The sequence below is a fragment of the Sceloporus occidentalis genome, unplaced genomic scaffold, assembly GCF_023333645.1.
Source record: "Sceloporus occidentalis isolate IW3139 unplaced genomic scaffold, rSceOcc1.0.p SCAF_3, whole genome shotgun sequence".
Taxonomy (NCBI): domain Eukaryota; kingdom Metazoa; phylum Chordata; class Lepidosauria; order Squamata; family Phrynosomatidae; genus Sceloporus; species Sceloporus occidentalis.
The window spans coordinates 42732825-42749645 of NW_028316983.1; the positions used below are offsets into that span (position 1 = coordinate 42732825).

A 16821-nucleotide genomic window follows, 5' to 3' on the forward strand; every position below is an offset into this window, starting at 1 on the left:
CTATTCAACATTTACATGAAACCGCTGGGAGAGATCATCCGGAGACACGGGGTGCGGTGTTATCAGTACGCTGATGACACAAATAGTCTTTTCTGTGTCTCCGACTGATGTAGTAACTAAGGATGGCATCTCTCCTCTAGATGCCTGCTTGGCGTCGGTAATGGGCTGGATGAGGGAGAACAAACTCAGTGTGAATCCAGGGAAAACGGAAGTACTGGTGATAGGTTTCCCCGGTTCCGGGTGGTGAGATCTGTCACCCGGTCCTGAACGGGGTCACGCTCCCCTTGAAGGACTTGGTGCGCAGCTTGGGTGTACTCCTTGACTCGTCACTCCAGCTGACATCTCAGGTGGATGCGACGGTCAGGAGTGCTTGTTATCAGCTTCGGCTGATACGCCAGTTGCGTCCCTACCTGGACTGTAGGGACCTTGAAACTGTTGTACATGCTTTGGTAACCTCTCGACTGGATTTCTGCAATACGCTCTACATGGGGCAACCCTTGTACCAAACCCGGAAGCTGCAAATGGTGCAAAATATGGCAGCTAGACTGGTTGCTGGTAGCTCCAGGTCGGACCATATAACACCCATTTTAAAAGATCTTCACTGGCTGCCTATTCGCTTCTGAGCTCAATACAAGGTGTTGGTTTTGACCTATAAAGCCCTAAATGGCTTGGGCCCAGGGTACTTGGAGGACCGCCTCTCCCCATATAATCTGCCCCGCACTCTTAGAACATCCGGGACAAATTTGTTGGAGATCCCTAGGTCACATTTTGTGAAGACCTCACAGAGGGCTTTTGCCATCGTTGCCCCTTCTCTTTGGAATAAGCTCCCTGTAGAGCTCCGCTCCGCCGCTTCATTAGATTCTTTTAAGAAAAATTTAAAAACGCATTTATTTCGGTTGGCCTTCCCACCTTAGTTAATTGTTCTTTTCTCTGCCCCTTGTCTTTCTCCTTTTGACCCGGACTATCGTAAATTGATTTTTCCCTTTTTTTGCCCTTGACATGTGTATTTTACTGATTCCTGTTCCCATTCCTCGTAGCAATGTTTTTAACCTTTATATTGTAATTGTTTTATCTTGTATTGTAATGTTTTTAACCCTTGTAAGCCGCCTTGATCATCTCTTGGAAAGGCGGGGTAAAAATAATAATAATAATGCCAAAGCCACGCTCCAGTCCTAAGGGTCCTAAGGACTAGAGCGTGGCTTTGGTGCGGCTTCCAGACTCTTAGGATACATGCATCATTTAAACAGTATACCTCCAAAGTGACCTGAAACAGCTTTATTTTGGCCTGTCTGTATGGGCCCAAAGAAAAGCTTTATCACGTTGAACCCACTGATTAGCACATCCACTTTTCCAGCATAGTGGTAACCTTGAGGATTGACTGCCAGATGAAAGGAATTTTGAGGGTAAAAAGACAAAGTGAATAATAGGCACCCAAGGCATGGAACTGTGGGGCCAACCTGGATAAGGGTTCTGTAACACCGGGTAGTAGTTTGCCACATGTATCTATCAATGTGATGTATTATCCTAGAAATATTAGCCCCTACCCCGTTTCGCCTGTAGTATTGATTTCAGGAAAAAATAGACTTCAGTTTAAAACATTTACTAAAGCTGCATTTTGGATATACATGAAACTTAGTCATTTCCTGTCCAAGAGGTTTATAAAGTATTTTTACAATTTCATCCATGCTGTAGTGTCAAATGATTACAGCACAAAGAGTGGGTACAGGAAAATATATTCTAAAACAATTTACTCATGATTCTGAATTGTTTTTATTATGAAAGTTTTCATACTAAGTATGTTTAGATGCACCTGTTCAGGATAGCCTAACAGGAAAACAGAACCATTTTGAACATTAAAACACAGGCCTGCAAAATTGAGGGCATAAAAATGTTTTTTTAAAAAATTATGACTTTAAAGGAGATTTGCTTTTTAAATGCAAAAATGACCTCAGAGTTATCTGAGTACCATTTTTCCACAACTTGCTTTGACATTTCTGTGGTGTAAACACAGGCCTGAAAAGATGACTAAATTAAATTGTTCTACAAAGAATAAGAAAGGAGTTACAGTTTTCTAACAGGCTTTCAAAAACTTTAGTTTAAAAGACATTTAAACTGTGGGCTTCCATTACGGCTTTCTCCTGTAGAGGCTTTCCATCGTAATGAGATAATATATAAAGAACAATGGATAAAATACGCTGATATCCTTAAGCTAGATCTAGACAACAAGATAAAGATGAAATCCAGGAAAGAATTGAGACTAGAAGGTCAGGAGATATCATGGTTTTCCTATTTTCAACCGGTAGAAAGATTTAAAAAGGATAACAAGGATCTAGGTTTTGAAACACAGCTGTCTGACCTAGAAAAAAATTTACTAAAAGAAAAAGACAAAATAATATCTAAACTGTACAAAAAAATTCTAGAATTAGATATGCAAGAAGAAGTAGTGAAGAACTGCATGATTAAATGGTTCCAGGACATAGAGGAAAACATAGGTCTTGAAGAATGGGAATTAAACTGGGGGAAAAGAATTAAATACACATTATCTGCAGAGGTGAGATAGAACTATTATAAGGTGCAGTTTCGATGGTACCTGGCCATCTTTAACAAAATTTACCCAAACTATAACAGATATTGGAAATGTTGTAAAGGTAAAGGTTCAATGTTTCATATGTGGTAGTCATGTGGTAAGGTACAGCAATATTGGAGACAGATATGCAGTACAATAAATGGGATCTTACATATAAAATTAAAATGGCACCCAAAATAAATATTTTGGGTATGTTGGAAGAAAAGGTGGAAAGATCTTATGGAAAGATTATATTTTATATGATTTTGGCTGCTAGAATTATTCTATCCAAAAATGGAAAGATAGAAATATACCAGATATAGAAAAATGGAAAGGAAAAAAAAAAGAGTCTATGATAAATGATAAGCTAATAATGCTTTTGAGAGGAATCTCGAAAGAAAAATTTGAGAAAGATTGGGAAAAGTTGAAGAAATACCTCAACTAGGCTGGAAAATGTTAGGGTGAGAGAGGAAGATTATTTCTTCACATGTTAAAAGATGTCAGCTAAAAATTAGCAGAATTGTTAAGATCAATATAACGGACTTAAGATTGTATTAAAAGATTGTATTAAAATCTGGAAGAGGTGTAATCTGTTTAATCAGCAAATTACACTTGAAAAAAACATGAAGTACTTAGCTTTTTTAAAAAAAGGTTTGTATCTGTTTGTGTATATTATAATTGTTTTTGATGTGTGTTTCTTTATTTGTCCTTACTGTCAGTTGAGTAATAATAAAGAGTGTTTTAAAAAATGAAACAAAAAACTTTAATTCACTGATATGGTACACAAAAACCCATTCGGTAACACTAAAAGAAATTGCACTAGAACATCAGTATCTGAACTTAATCAAAGCTTAGTAACAACTAAATTGATAAAAATAGCATATTTGTGAAAGAACTGTGTGTCGCATGACATTTTCATTGTGTTTTTCAAGTTCAGCACCCAACAATATATTAAAAATTGCTGCAATTTTGAAAAAAGTTTTTTTAATCACAGGCCTGTGTAATTTGCTTGCCATTGCAGTGCACTCATTCAGCTTGCTATCATCAAGATCATATTTTCTTAAATCTTAGTAATTTTTAATATAGGAAGAAATATGCCACTTTCCAACTTGCTTCATTATAATCGCCTGCTAATTTATTTTATACACTATGGAAGGAAAACAAAGATGATTCTCAGTCTGTGTTAGGAAAGTCTGATAGCTTTTGATTGCATGTATCCAAAGTTTTGAAGTGGCATATTCAAAGTGGAAAGATTTTTTAGCACACAATGCAGGCAATATATTTGCACATCTCCCCTTCTGACCAGTAGCCCTGTTGTTGTAGTGGCGATTATTCAGAACTGGATTTAAACTACAACTAACATTAAAATGCTAAGCTGGTATGGATTTGTTTAGAGGGGGTTTGGCATTGCCTTTCACTGAGGTTGAAAGAGTGTGACTTGCATAAAGTTAGCTAGTGGATTTATATGGCTGAGTGGTGAATTGAATCCTATTCTTCCAGAGCCCTAGCCCTATTGTGTGATAACTAGTGCACACTAGGCAATGTTTTATTATAGTATTTATACCCTGCCCTTCAGCCCTAAAGGCTATCAGGGCAGCTTACAATTAGTATTTTTAATAAGACAGTTCCCTGCCCGCAGGTTTGCATTCTAAAAAGACGACACAAAAGGAGAAGGGAATGGTGGTGGGGAAGGGGATCAGGTCCAGCAGTTCGTCTCTTCCTCTGAGGCAGACCATGGCAGATGGACTGGAGAGAGGACTCTTCTTCCATCTTTTCACTCCCTCCCAGGCTGGATGGAGAAAAATGCCATGGAGGGAGGGCTCTTCTTCTTAAAATAAATTGTAAACACTCATGTTTACATCTCGCTTACTTTGATGGTATTTTATGTAGTGTACACTTCTGGAAGGAGATACAGGAAATTGTCATAGCTCAACAGAGAATGTACACTTTGCATACAGAAGGTCCATTGCCAGGAGAGCCACTGCCAGACAGTGTCAACAATACTGGATTCAATGGGCTAAGGTTCTGATTCCACATAAATCAAGTTCTTATGTCAGTACTAGTTCTAGTAAGTAAATGCTTGGTGGTACATTGCTGCAGGTAGGGATTGTGCTGAATATTGCTTACCACTTCATAGCCAGATTAATAGAAAAAGTGTTAGTGTATAATGGGTATTATGCACTAGCAGGTCCAAGGGACAGTTTTCTGGCCTAGGACTCTGGGGCTGCACAGACATTTGAAAATGTCATGTCTACAGACCATTTTTTGTTGCTCTTGGGGACTGTCCAGGTACTGCACAAATTGCCCCCCCCCCAAAAAAAAAAAACAAAAAAAAAAAAAAAACCAAAAAAAAAAAAACCAACAACCCACAAATAAGCCAAAATTCCAGTGCTGGTCAGAAGTGCACTTCTAGTTTTGAAAAAGGATATTTTCATGTTAAAAGTGAGGAGGGGAATCTGCAACCCATTTAAGAGGCGATTTTTTCCTCCTGGATGCTATCAGATGGTCAGTTTACCTTTTTGGCTGCAGGTTGAAAAGACCTAGAGAGTTCTGTCTAAACAAAATCTGAAGTATTTTTTCATGTTATCGAGTACATTGTAATTTATGTAACACCATAATGAACTAATGTATTTTGGGTAATGTGAGCCCTCTTATGTTAAAATTACACAAGAAATAGAAAAATTACAATCCTAACCTCTTTGCATGATGATGGTTAGGGACTGTCCGATGTAATCCAAATTTGAAGGGATGAAGAACAAAAAACATGTCCTACTACTAGTGTAGGCAGGAAAGAAGACTGACCTTGGGGTGAAGGCTTGCTCCTCACATGGGGGGGTGGTCAGGGACATCCCTCTTTCTACCTTTCCTGCCTATTAGGAGCAAGAAGGAGGAGCAACCCATACTATAGGATGTTCTGACCCTGGGAAATAATCTGTATCTTTAAATGCTCCTAAATCCATTCCTATAGAAACTTTGGCAGCAAACTTCATTGACGTAATTCTACTTAGAAAAAGTAGTTGTGTGGACAAAATCATAACAGTGGACGTCATCTCATGGTTTATTGGTTGTAAGCTTGTAGTCTGTTCTAGTGGTCAAATATAAGACACTTCACTTGCTTGGAGGATGATTGTCTTATACTTTGGAAGATGAGCCTAATGCGCTCATACTGTTTAGAAAGAAACAATTAGATTTTTTTGGTTTTTTTGTAGTGACTGTGTTCTGTGGTGAAGTAACTTATAATACATATATCGTGCATATGATCAATTACTAGAAACTAAAGAGGCAATTAAAGTGGAACTTTCTTACCTGCAGGGGTTGTGTTCTACCTCACCCCCCCTTCCCCATAGCAAAAACTGCAGGACCTCATGTTCTGCAGTGTTCAATGGTGGCGTGCGTGGGTGGACATTGAAATCAATGGTGCTTACCATCTGTGGAAGGTCAAATCCGCAGATGGCAAGCCCTGTGGTTGAGGCAAGTGCGTTGTATGTTAACCACTAGTAAACTTCACATATGTATATTTTAAATTGTGAACATGATGGCAGTCCTAAATAGAGGGGATCCACTGAATCAGTGGGATTTACACAATCGGCTTAAGTCCATTCATTCAGTGTAATACTTTAGTTCGGACTAACAGTTGGGTTTCACTGCTTTAATCACATGCTCTGTTGATTAAAAATGAAGCAAGAAAGTAACTTCTGATAGGCATTTGGAATCTGAAATAACAGAGAAATTAGAAATTTTGAAGGGATATTTGAATTTAAAGGAATGACTGTATTTTCTAGTTTGGGGTCTTACGTTGGCAGTTGTATACATTCATATCTTATTAAAATAACCTTCAGATTATTTAACTTCACTGAACATGACATGAAAGTTGATGTGCTTATTGGTGCTTGAAAAAGTTAGATCAATTAGGATAATACATTGTACTAGATAGGTGTAACAACATTCTGATGTATGATATTGTAAATACAAGGATAACTAAGGGGATGTAGAAAATGAAATAAACAAATATACAAAAAAGAAAGTTAGCTCATTTGCTTGTCTTAATAATTAGGTGTGGAAGTTAATTACGTCTCCCAAGTGTAATGATACACTATTTTGAGAGTTTACTTTAACCCCACTGACATACAAAGGCAGTTTTTTACTTTACAGAAGACCATAAATTGTTACTTGCAAATGTTAACACTGGTGTGTGTGTGTGTGTGTGTGTGTGTGTGTGTGTGTGTGTATATATATATATATATATATATATATATAGAGAGAGAGAGAGAGAGAGAGAGAGAGAGAGAGTTTAAATAGCCACTCCCAATACCTCATGAATGCAGGAATTATACAAACTTAATCCTTCTGTAATAACAGAACACCAAAACCATTAAAATGTAATCAAATAGTCTTTCACAAGATAAACTTAATTTACTTCTAGGTTTCAGATGTATACAAATAAATGTGTAACAGCAATTCCTCTAGCAACTGTGTTTTTTATAGAATAGTATAACGTGTTCTAAATTCCTAATCTATTTAATGATGATCCAGACATTTTTTTCTAAGGGAAAGGGAGTACTGATGAGATTTAATGTGGATAGTCCTTGAAAGATTATAGTTTGGGAAGCTTGAGGAAGATTTCTCCCTTATTAGAATCCCATGGCAAGTTGAATGCCATTAGTAGTTTAATATATGCTAGGTGATTTTCTAGGTTTGATTTAGTGAGTGGTGATTTAGTCACTAAGAGAGTTCCTGGATCAGTGACTCCTCTATAGCCCAGCTGAAACAAGCTTTTTCTATTAATTTTCTAAGTGGGTTTGGTAAGCAATAGGTAACAGGACTAATAATAATAATAATAATAATAATAATAATAATAATAATAATAATTTATATTCCGCTTAATCACTTGGAATCCAAGCGGATCACAACAATAAAAGAGATACAGTTAAAATTCTAAAACCCCTATCCCCCCCGGTATAAAAACATAGTAATACTAAAACTCAACTGACAGTAGGAGTGCTCCCTCAAGTACTGGATGTACTTCTCTTACACCGGTGGAGGAGACAAGGCAGGAGAGAAATAGATGCAGCCATGGCTTCTGAAAGTGCTGCTTGAGATAGTAACTGAATCCTCAGCCATCTTTGCTTCCTCTTCTTTGATTGGAAAACAGGAAGCCAACTGTGCTTCAGTCTTGCAGACGCCTCTAACTTGTTATTTTATTATTCTCCCTTCTGAAGAGGGGGGACTTCAGAAAGAGTAGGGGCCTTGCCAAGGGCATCCAAACTGGCTGGGCTGGGCTGGCAGGCTAATTTGGCCCATAGGCAAAAAGTGTTGCATCTCTATCTTGGGGGGGAAAGCCAAAGCAACACTCAAACGAGTGAGCAAATTGTTGCAGTTACTAACTGTAAATTTTGCTATACATCTTTTGATGTAGAGATGAGTGGACAGTGGTTCTCAAGGTGATCTTCAATAGGTCTGTATGGGTTTGACTCACAGTTGTTTAAAAATAGCAACACTAAAATATTTACATACACTACTGAAAAATAGAAAGCTTTAAAGGAAGTAAATTGGGTTCGAAGTCTCATGTGAAAAGACAATTGAGCTCGGTTCTGGTAATCTAGGGTGAGACGTTGTTATAGGGTTACTGCTTTATCATTTTAAGTCCTGTTATTCTACAATTATTCTACCTTCTTATAGTAGCAGCATTAGTTTGTACTTGGTACCAGTTGCTGGACTCATAAGGTCTTGTAAAAATGAAAATAGATCTTCCAGCCTGAAGTCTGTTCACCTATGCTTTGTGGAGAACAGAGACCCCAATCTGCACAGAACACTGAATTTCAGGTAATATATTTGAGTCTTCTGAGAATATAATGGCATTAATCTTGGGGTCCTTCTGAGTGTTTTTCCTCAACAACAATAGCACCTTTGTGATTGTGTAGTATGTTTGATACCAACAAATGACAGGGTACTGAATTATTGAAAAGTCAAGATAACTATAACCAAAAGAAAAATGAATTCATTATCTGTGGTGAACTTTTTTGCTAGTGCTCACCCAGTTGAGCAGGACAGTATTGGGGAGGGGGGGTCTGTGTTTACATTATGAGAAAAAGAGTTATGAGAAATGGTGATGCTTGTTAAGAAAGCTCTGTAGTATAAGATGTAGTAGGCCATAAGGTCTTAGAAATATTTTTTGCAGTGGAACAACTACTTTGAATTTGGGATCATTTTTCTCACACAATGCTCTTCCGCTAGGTCGGAAACAGCCCTTCTGTGAGTGGAAGAGGCTTTCCGCTAGCGGAAGGGCACCTTTGGATCCAAGCCACTGGCTCCAATGGAACTTATTCCTTCTCCGTTTGGAACATATCTAGCACACACAGGCAATAGAGTGAAAGAGAGTCTCATTAAATGAACAGTACAGAATCAACTATGAAGCTGACTTTTCTACAAAGGACCTTGGTAGGTATAGTTATCTGCAGTTTTTTAAAAAAGTAACTTGTGGTTGGATAAAATTTCCTGCATTTTCTAAAACAGAAATAGAAATGTAAAGATTGAGTTAGAAATGTGTTCACTCCAGTTGAGAGAATGATCATGAATGTATATTGTTGCCTGCAGGGATTATATAAAATCAGTATGTTTCTTTGCTTTTAAACGTTCTATAATGCATACCTTCTCAGATTACATAATGTTACAAGGAATTCTGTAATTCAGTGGTACTAGTGTATCTAAAAAAACATTTATCTTGCCTACTCTTTAATTAACATAATTGGAATTTTAAGTATACCCATGTTGCTCACTGCATATAACCCAATGAAAGGGTGGAATCTTTTTTCCCCAGTTGAGGACCACATTCCTTTGTGAATAATTTGTTGGGGGTTGCACATTGGTGGTGGCCAAAGTCTGTTTTGATCAGTGTTAGAGCCAAAAGTAGGTGGATCTTTTAAAAAGAAAAAAATATTTTTCTATTCCCCATTTCACTTTCTTGCTCACTTACTGTTTTCTTTCTGCCCAGGCAGTAATTATTGCTGGGACAGCCTGAATCATACTTGCCAGAGATCCAAACTGTTTACTTCCAGGGAGCATTGAAATTAGTCCACAGGCTACAGGTTGTTCACCCAAGTCTAATATATTAAATGGGCCTTATTACTTGCTGGGTTTTTTCTCAGCAAGGTAACTGAACTTTTTTCTGTCTGTCCTGTACAGGAGAAAAAAGAGTAAGAGTAGAAGCCGTAGTCATGACAGGAAGAGAAGTAGAAGTAAGGAACGCAAACGAAGTCGTGATCGTGAAAGGAAGAAAAGCAAAAGTCGAGAGAGGAAACGGAGTAGAAGTAAAGAGCGGAGACGTAGCCGTTCAAGAAGCAGAGAACGTCGATTCAGAGGCCGTTACAGAAGTCCTTAGTATGTTATGTCAGATTACCATTTTTGTTTTTATCTTTTAATTGTTGAATTAACAGTCTTTTTAATACATGTGTAATTTTCAGCCCTGTAGACATTTTTAAAACGTAAACATAAGTAACACAATATAAACTTTTTATTAGAAAAAGCGCCAATTTAAAATCACACATATCTGTACCTTAGTTTAGGTCTTCAAAAATCCTTTGAAATAGAGGTGTTTTGTAGGCTCTTAAGGCATGCTATGAACATAGCCATGTGACACTTTTCTTTGCAGCATTGAAGTTGTTAATTATTGTGGTAATGTCAAATGTGCATCACTAACATAGGGGCTGAACAGACTGCCCCAATAGAGTGGTGTCCCGCTGTCCCTTTCAGCGCTGGATCAGGGCCACAGCAACCATACGCCACGGGCCCAATCCGGCAGTGTGTTACTCTAAAAAGAAGCAACAAAATGCCACTCTTTTTTAGAACAGCAACAAGCAATCTTTACCATCATGGTGGTGGCATTTGGGCATTTCTTCAGTGCAGCATGTCTAAACGCTGCACCAAAGAAACCATATGCGGCGTGACACTGAGATCGGGGCAGAATTAGGGCATGTGGTCATCATGCCCCACTCCATCCCTATGCTCGAGTTTTATGCCAGTCTGTTTAGCCCCATAGTGCAAAAATGATGTGATATTATTCTAGACTTCATGTATATGCCTCATTTGGTATAAAATTGTATTTGTTGCATTGGTTTGTTTTCAAAATGCACTCTTAATGTGTGCACAAGTTATCATTTAGGTTAAGATAGTTCTTGCTGATCAAGAACTTACTTAATGCTTTCTGTTTTTTTAAACCTAGTTCAGGTCCCAAGTTCAATAGTGCCATCAGAGGAAAGATTGGCTTGCCTCACAACATCAAAATAAGGTTTTATATTTTTCTTTCTTTCATACTATGCATTTAATTATCTGGTTGACATCTTTTACCTTCCTAATCCTGTGTGTGTGTTTTCCACAGTAGACGACGATCTAGAAGCAAAAGTCCGTTCAGGAAAGACAAGAGTCCTGTAAGGTAGGCACTTGAATTCTGATTTTATTTTGGATATTCTGTGCAGCATTCCTTGTTACAGGGTACTTCAATTTGTCCAAATCCTATTGACTGTCATAAACTTCTAAAATAAGTCATAGCCTTCTAGATGTTAGTATACAACTCCTATGATTCTTTACCATTAGCCTGTCCTGATTAGAGTTGATGTGAATAACCCTTCAGAATTAATTTATAGAGTACAGGTTGCCTACCCTGGTTTTAAGGTCTACTTTTAAGGTCTACCTCAAAATTTCAGGTTGTAATATGTTGCTTCACCATGCTAAAAATAGCATTAGTGTGCTTAACCTAGCACCATTGGTTGGAGAAGAATAGCACCATTTTGTATCATTCTCCTTGATTATTGTGGCTTATCTTCTCTTCACCTCCTACTGAAATGTCCCAACCCAGTAGGGAAGACTTGTGCAAGCCCTTCTGCTCAAAAAAGATAGAACCTAGTCTGTATTGAGAGTTTATGAGTGCTCACCATAGAGTTCTATGGAGCCAGTGCATAACAACCAAATTACAGGAGCTTACATCAGGGCTGCTCTGTAGAAAGACTTGGTTGGCTACCTACAGCCCTCATATTTCAAAATTTTACAAGGGTAAAGGTTGGAAATAGTAGGTACAGGAAGGGAGATGCCCAGCATATTGACAGTTTTAGGGATTAAGATTAGTACATTGCAAAGCATGTATAATAGTGCTTTTCTTAACTGTTCAAATAATGATATATACAGTTTCCCCTCCATTTTCGCAGACTTCGAATCCGCGTCCCTCGCCTGTTTGCAGGCAGCAAACGGAGGGGAACAAAATGGGGCGCACTCTGCCATGCAAGCCAGTGGGGCTTGAATACCAGTGATTTTCCATTTTAACCGGGGGGGGGGGGGGGAGTTTCTGGAACAAAGTGAAAACGGAAGGGCTACTGTATACATAAAATGATGGCTGTGGTGCAAGCTGCAGTGACATGCCTTTAGTTTTCTGTGTGCCATTGCATTTTTATTGCTGACCTGTGCAGTACAGATTGCCTTTGTATGGATAGAATGTAGAAAGCTATAAATTTGTAAAATGGCTGAATACATTCTTTTATTTCAGACATACACAACTATTAAAGTACGTTGGTTAAAAGCATTTCCTTTCTAATGCTGTCATTAGTAGGTAAGGTGTACGTCCTTAGAAGTATGTCTATTTAAAATAGGCATTTCTAGGCATAGATGCTTAGAAAAAGGGTACAAGATAATTAAACATTCGTTGTCACACGCAGTAATTACTCCTATACTCCAGTCCTTTACATTGGTTTTTCACATTAGTATTTTGAGGTAGAATTTCAATGCTGCAGAGGATAGAATGGTGGAGTCCTTTACTGAGATGAGTAGTTTCTGTTGCAGTAAAAATAATTATGAGTTTAACAGATCTCACTATAAGAGCTGATGTATTTGGAAAAAACAGGCACCTCTTGATCTTACTATAAATAGCAACATAGTCTATTTAAACTTATGCTTATCTGCATATTAGCATAAATGGTCTGAATCAAATTTGTTTTGTCTAAAGATTTGAAATTACTGATCATAATATGCACTTTTATTCAGGGAACCTATTGATAATCTTACTCCAGAGGAGAGAGATGCTCGAACAGTGTTCTGTATGCAACTTGCTGCAAGAATTAGGCCCAGAGACCTTGAAGAATTTTTCTCTACAGTAGGAAAGGTGGGTTCAAAATCTCAAAAAAATTTATTGGGTGTTCTTATACCTCTTGAAGTAGATGCTGACCAGATTTTACCAAACTATATATCAAATCATTTTGAAAAATCATAGAATTGTAGAGTTGGAAGAGACCACAAGGGCCATCCAGTCCAACCCCCTTTGGTTTATTTGACATGGATTGCCAGATTAAGCTACTGGAACTGTTAGACTTGTGAAACCTCTAATACTGGGGTTTATGGATCTGCTGATTTAAACAATTTGTTGTAAATTACTATAGATACATGATTAAAATAACATACAAAATCCACAAAACAATGGCGGGATACAGACAGCCCCTTTGGGGCGGCCTGCATCCACTCCTTTCCCCGACGGATCGGGGCCTGAGGTGCCACAGCGGCAGCACTAGAGGCCCTGATCTGTCGCTTTTCCACGCCTCGGGGAAGCGACAAAATGCTGCTTCCCTGTGGCCTGGAAAGGGGTGTCCTTGGGGCTTCATGCCCCAAGAACACCCTGACAGAGGCAGGGAAAGGGAGAAAGGGCCGCTCGGCCCCTTTCTCTTTGTATCGCTGGCGCGGCCATTTAAAGTTTGCGCCAGTGATACGCGTGGCAGAAGGAGCTCCCTACAGCGGCACCATGACGTGACGCCCGTGCTGCGCCGTTTGGATGCGGTGTGTCACGTCAAAATGGCGGCGCCCATGTAGACAGGGCACCGCCATTTTGATGTACAGAGTACATCCTAGGGTTGCGGGGCATCTGTAAAGGACGCCCCGAGGCAACCCTAGTATGTATACAAGCTGTCACTTTGTGCCGGTCTGGATACCGCCAATGATACCTTTATTGCAGCGGTTCTCAATGTGTGAGTTGCAACCCCTTTCGGGGGCAAACGACCCTTTCACAGGGGTTGCCTAACACCAATGGCGAACACATATTTCCGATGGTCTTAGGAACTGAGAAGAAAATAATTTTATGGTTGGGGGTCACCACAACATGAGGAACTGTCTTAAAGGGTTGCAGCATTAGGAAGGTTGAGAACCACTGCTTTATTGGGTCAACCAAAATGCACAATATACATGTTGGCAAGCTTTTGAAGTTGCCTGGCTTCTTCTTCATCAGACAAAGGTGTTAAAAATTATACAGGACAGAGAAAAAATACAACAGTGTTAGTCATAGGCCTGATTTTGTCGAGATGCTGTAGTTGTTTTCCTCAGTTCAGATGGTATGCAGAGGTATCCATGCAGATAGACCCCTTCTCTTTCTGGCCATATGGATACGGGGAGATTCTTAAAGTCTAGGAAATATTAGCCAGACAAAAAGATACTCCCTTTGAGGTCCAGTTTGTCTCGGTTCATATGGGTACTGGGAGATTCTTAAAGTCTAGGACATAAAATTTAAATTCCATTAGCCAGAAAAAAAGATACTCCCTTTGAGCTCCAGTTTGTCTCTGTTCTTTTTGAGGCTGCTGTCCTCTTCATTAGGAAGAGAATACTGAATTTCTCAGGAGACCTCCATGCTTTTGCATCAGGAAAACTTTTAGGTATTGTTAAAATAAAACAGGCCAATGTGGTCCCAATTTTTTTTTTTAAAAAAATAATTTTACCTTTGTTGGAGAACCCTCAAATAGTAGGGTCCCATTGGCTCTCTCTTTGGGATTCCCTTGTTGTGGCTAAATTGCATTCTCGTCAGATCTAGAAAACGTTTCCATGGTATCCATCTCATTTGTACAGCAAAGTACAGCAATATTCAAAATCCACAAAATTGCTGCTTATTGATGTCTGTCATATGGTCATAATTACAAAGTGTTTTTAAGACTGTTCATACTTTGCATTTTAAAAAAATCAAACCAAGTTGTGTGACACCGAAGAGTCAGAAACCTGTGAAGATTGAAATTGTACAAAGATATGTGATGTTAACAAGCTCTGTTAAAGTTTCACATTGTTAAAACAGCAACTCGTTATTTTTCTAGGTCCGTGACGTACGCATGATTTCAGATAGAAACTCCAGACGTTCCAAGGGAATTGCTTATGTGGAATTTGTTGATGTTAGTTCGGTACCTTTGGCAATTGGATTAACTGGACAGCGAGTGTTGGGAGTACCAATTATTGTACAAGCATCTCAAGTATGTTAATACAATTTTTTTTACAACAGGCCCAGTAAACATTCATAAGCTGTGTCTTAGCAGATTGTAATTAAGTTTGTTGTTATGTATGTATGAGAGCCGAAGAACAATTCAGGCAATAATTTATAAGTTGTGTTCTGATAGACTTTGGTGAATGTCATTGTGGTATGTGTATGAGATTCAAAGAACAATTTGGGCTAATATAATGGCATGCTTTAATGAAATGCTTTTGGATTTTGTTCTGTGACTTAACAGCCCATGCCATATTTCAAATTACTCTTGAAACAGAGGAGTCTTAAAAGCTCTGTATGGCTACAATCCTAAGCACACTTACTGGGCAGTGAGCCTTTTGAATATGGAGCAGAAGCAGACAGCCCGGAAGGAATGGCCTCTGGCTACTTTGGTGCTGTGACCGCATTAACTGAATGGCCCGTTCCTGAAGCTGGCTACTGCTGTGGTCTTGAATGGTCTTCCAGCAGGAGTGATTTAAATTTGCTTCTTTTGTTGGCAGCTTTGGGCCGCCTTAGGCTGTTTTGGAGCAGCTTCCGCCCACTTTGGGGACTTGTGTTATCAAAATGCCATGGTCCTGAAGCAACTGGAAGCTGCTCATATTTGGCACATCTGTTTTAGGCCATAGTGGGACTTCTTATTTGTGCTCACAATGCTACTTTTAAATATTGGCAAAGGTGGTATTAGAGAATTTTGTTTGAAACTTTTTAACAGCTGACACTGGAAATAATTTCTGTCCTGTGTATATTGAATTTTTAAGGTGACAAATGCCCACTTGGAATTTATTGTTAGTTAAGAATAGAAATTTATTGGAAATTAAACAACCTAATGGAAGAGTTATATGTCAGTATGTTTGGAAAAGTAGAAGTAAATGTTGCAGGTAAACATATAGCAAGTTGGATTGCTTCACCAAATGTGCAGTTTGCTGCATAACAAAGCTTTCATGCCACTTGGAACATTCTTGCATTTAATGTAGCAGAGTTTACTGTCAAATTTTGTGGAGTCTTGTTTATTCTTTCTATTTTATATATATATATTTTTAGGCAGAGAAAAACAGAGCAGCAGCAATGGCTAATAACCTACAAAAGGGCAGTGCTGGCCCCATGAGGCTCTATGTAGGATCATTACACTTCAACATAACTGAAGATATGCTTCGTGGAATCTTTGAGCCATTTGGCCGGGTAGGTTTTCATGTTAATGAAGATGAATTAGTTTTTATTCCATTTGCATGCTGCCTTTCCTCCTAGACGTGCCTTTCCTTGAAGTATTGTACATTGTTCTTGCCCCACAACTATCATCACAAATACAGGACTTGCACAAGGACACCCTGTGATCTTTGGTTGAACAAAACATGGAATGTTTATTTTCGCCATCCTTGTTTAACCCCCAGACTACTGTGCCAGGAATGGAGGATTCCCATCCTATAGTTGAATGTAGAAGTTCTGCATTGATTCACAATTTTCTACTATTATATTCAGATAGCATTAAACTTGAAATATCCTTTATAGTATGGAGCTGTGCTACACAGGTTGGAAAGTTGTTGCATTGGAATGTAATTTTACGAGTGGGTGTTCATGGAGATAATTTATGCTTTGTTCTATGCTTGATGTGAAAAAGGTCCAGATCCATACACATCTGACACTGCTTAACTCTGTGGCCCTCTGTCATAGAACACAATCCCTAAGATGAGTCACAAATGGAAATGTGGCCCTCCCCAGGCCAAAAAAGATTTGTTGACTCCATCATACAGTGCGCCTGTGTTATACGCAGGCGCACTATACGTGGCTTTGATTCAGATGAATGGGGTGCACGCCTGTGGTGCACATGCACCGCCCCGCCGTGGTGTGCACAAGCACCATTCAAATGAATGGGGCTCCAGCATAGGCAGAATTTACCTTACGCGCGGGGGAACAGATCCCCCACGTAAGGCAAGGGTCCACTGTATATTGTTTTTATGAGATAACAAACTCAAAGGGTGAGTTTATTTAA

The 16821-nt window shown here is 38.8% G+C and overlaps 1 protein-coding gene across 14 annotated transcripts in view; it reads left to right on the forward strand.

The window, feature by feature from the left end:
• Nucleotides 1-16821, forward strand: part of RBM39 (RNA binding motif protein 39) — a 41799-nt gene that overhangs the window by 12329 nt on the left and 12649 nt on the right. For 4 of the 14 annotated variants that reach the window (XM_089514176.1, XM_089514177.1, XM_089514178.1 and 1 more), the window contains 7 exons: nt 8246-8389; nt 9749-9943; nt 10785-10850; nt 10941-10994; nt 12593-12710; nt 14671-14823; nt 15876-16013. In XM_089514176.1, coding sequence (XP_089370302.1) covers nt 8246-8389; nt 9749-9943; nt 10785-10850; nt 10941-10994; nt 12593-12710; nt 14671-14823; nt 15876-16013 — 868 coding nt within the window. Of the gene's footprint in view, nt 1-8245; nt 8390-8413; nt 9005-9557; nt 9652-9748; nt 9944-10784; nt 10851-10940; nt 10995-12592; nt 12711-14670; nt 14824-15875; nt 16014-16821 lie in introns of those variants that run through there. The other 10 variants (XM_089514180.1, XM_089514181.1, XM_089514182.1 and 7 more) reach the window with 8 other exon arrangements.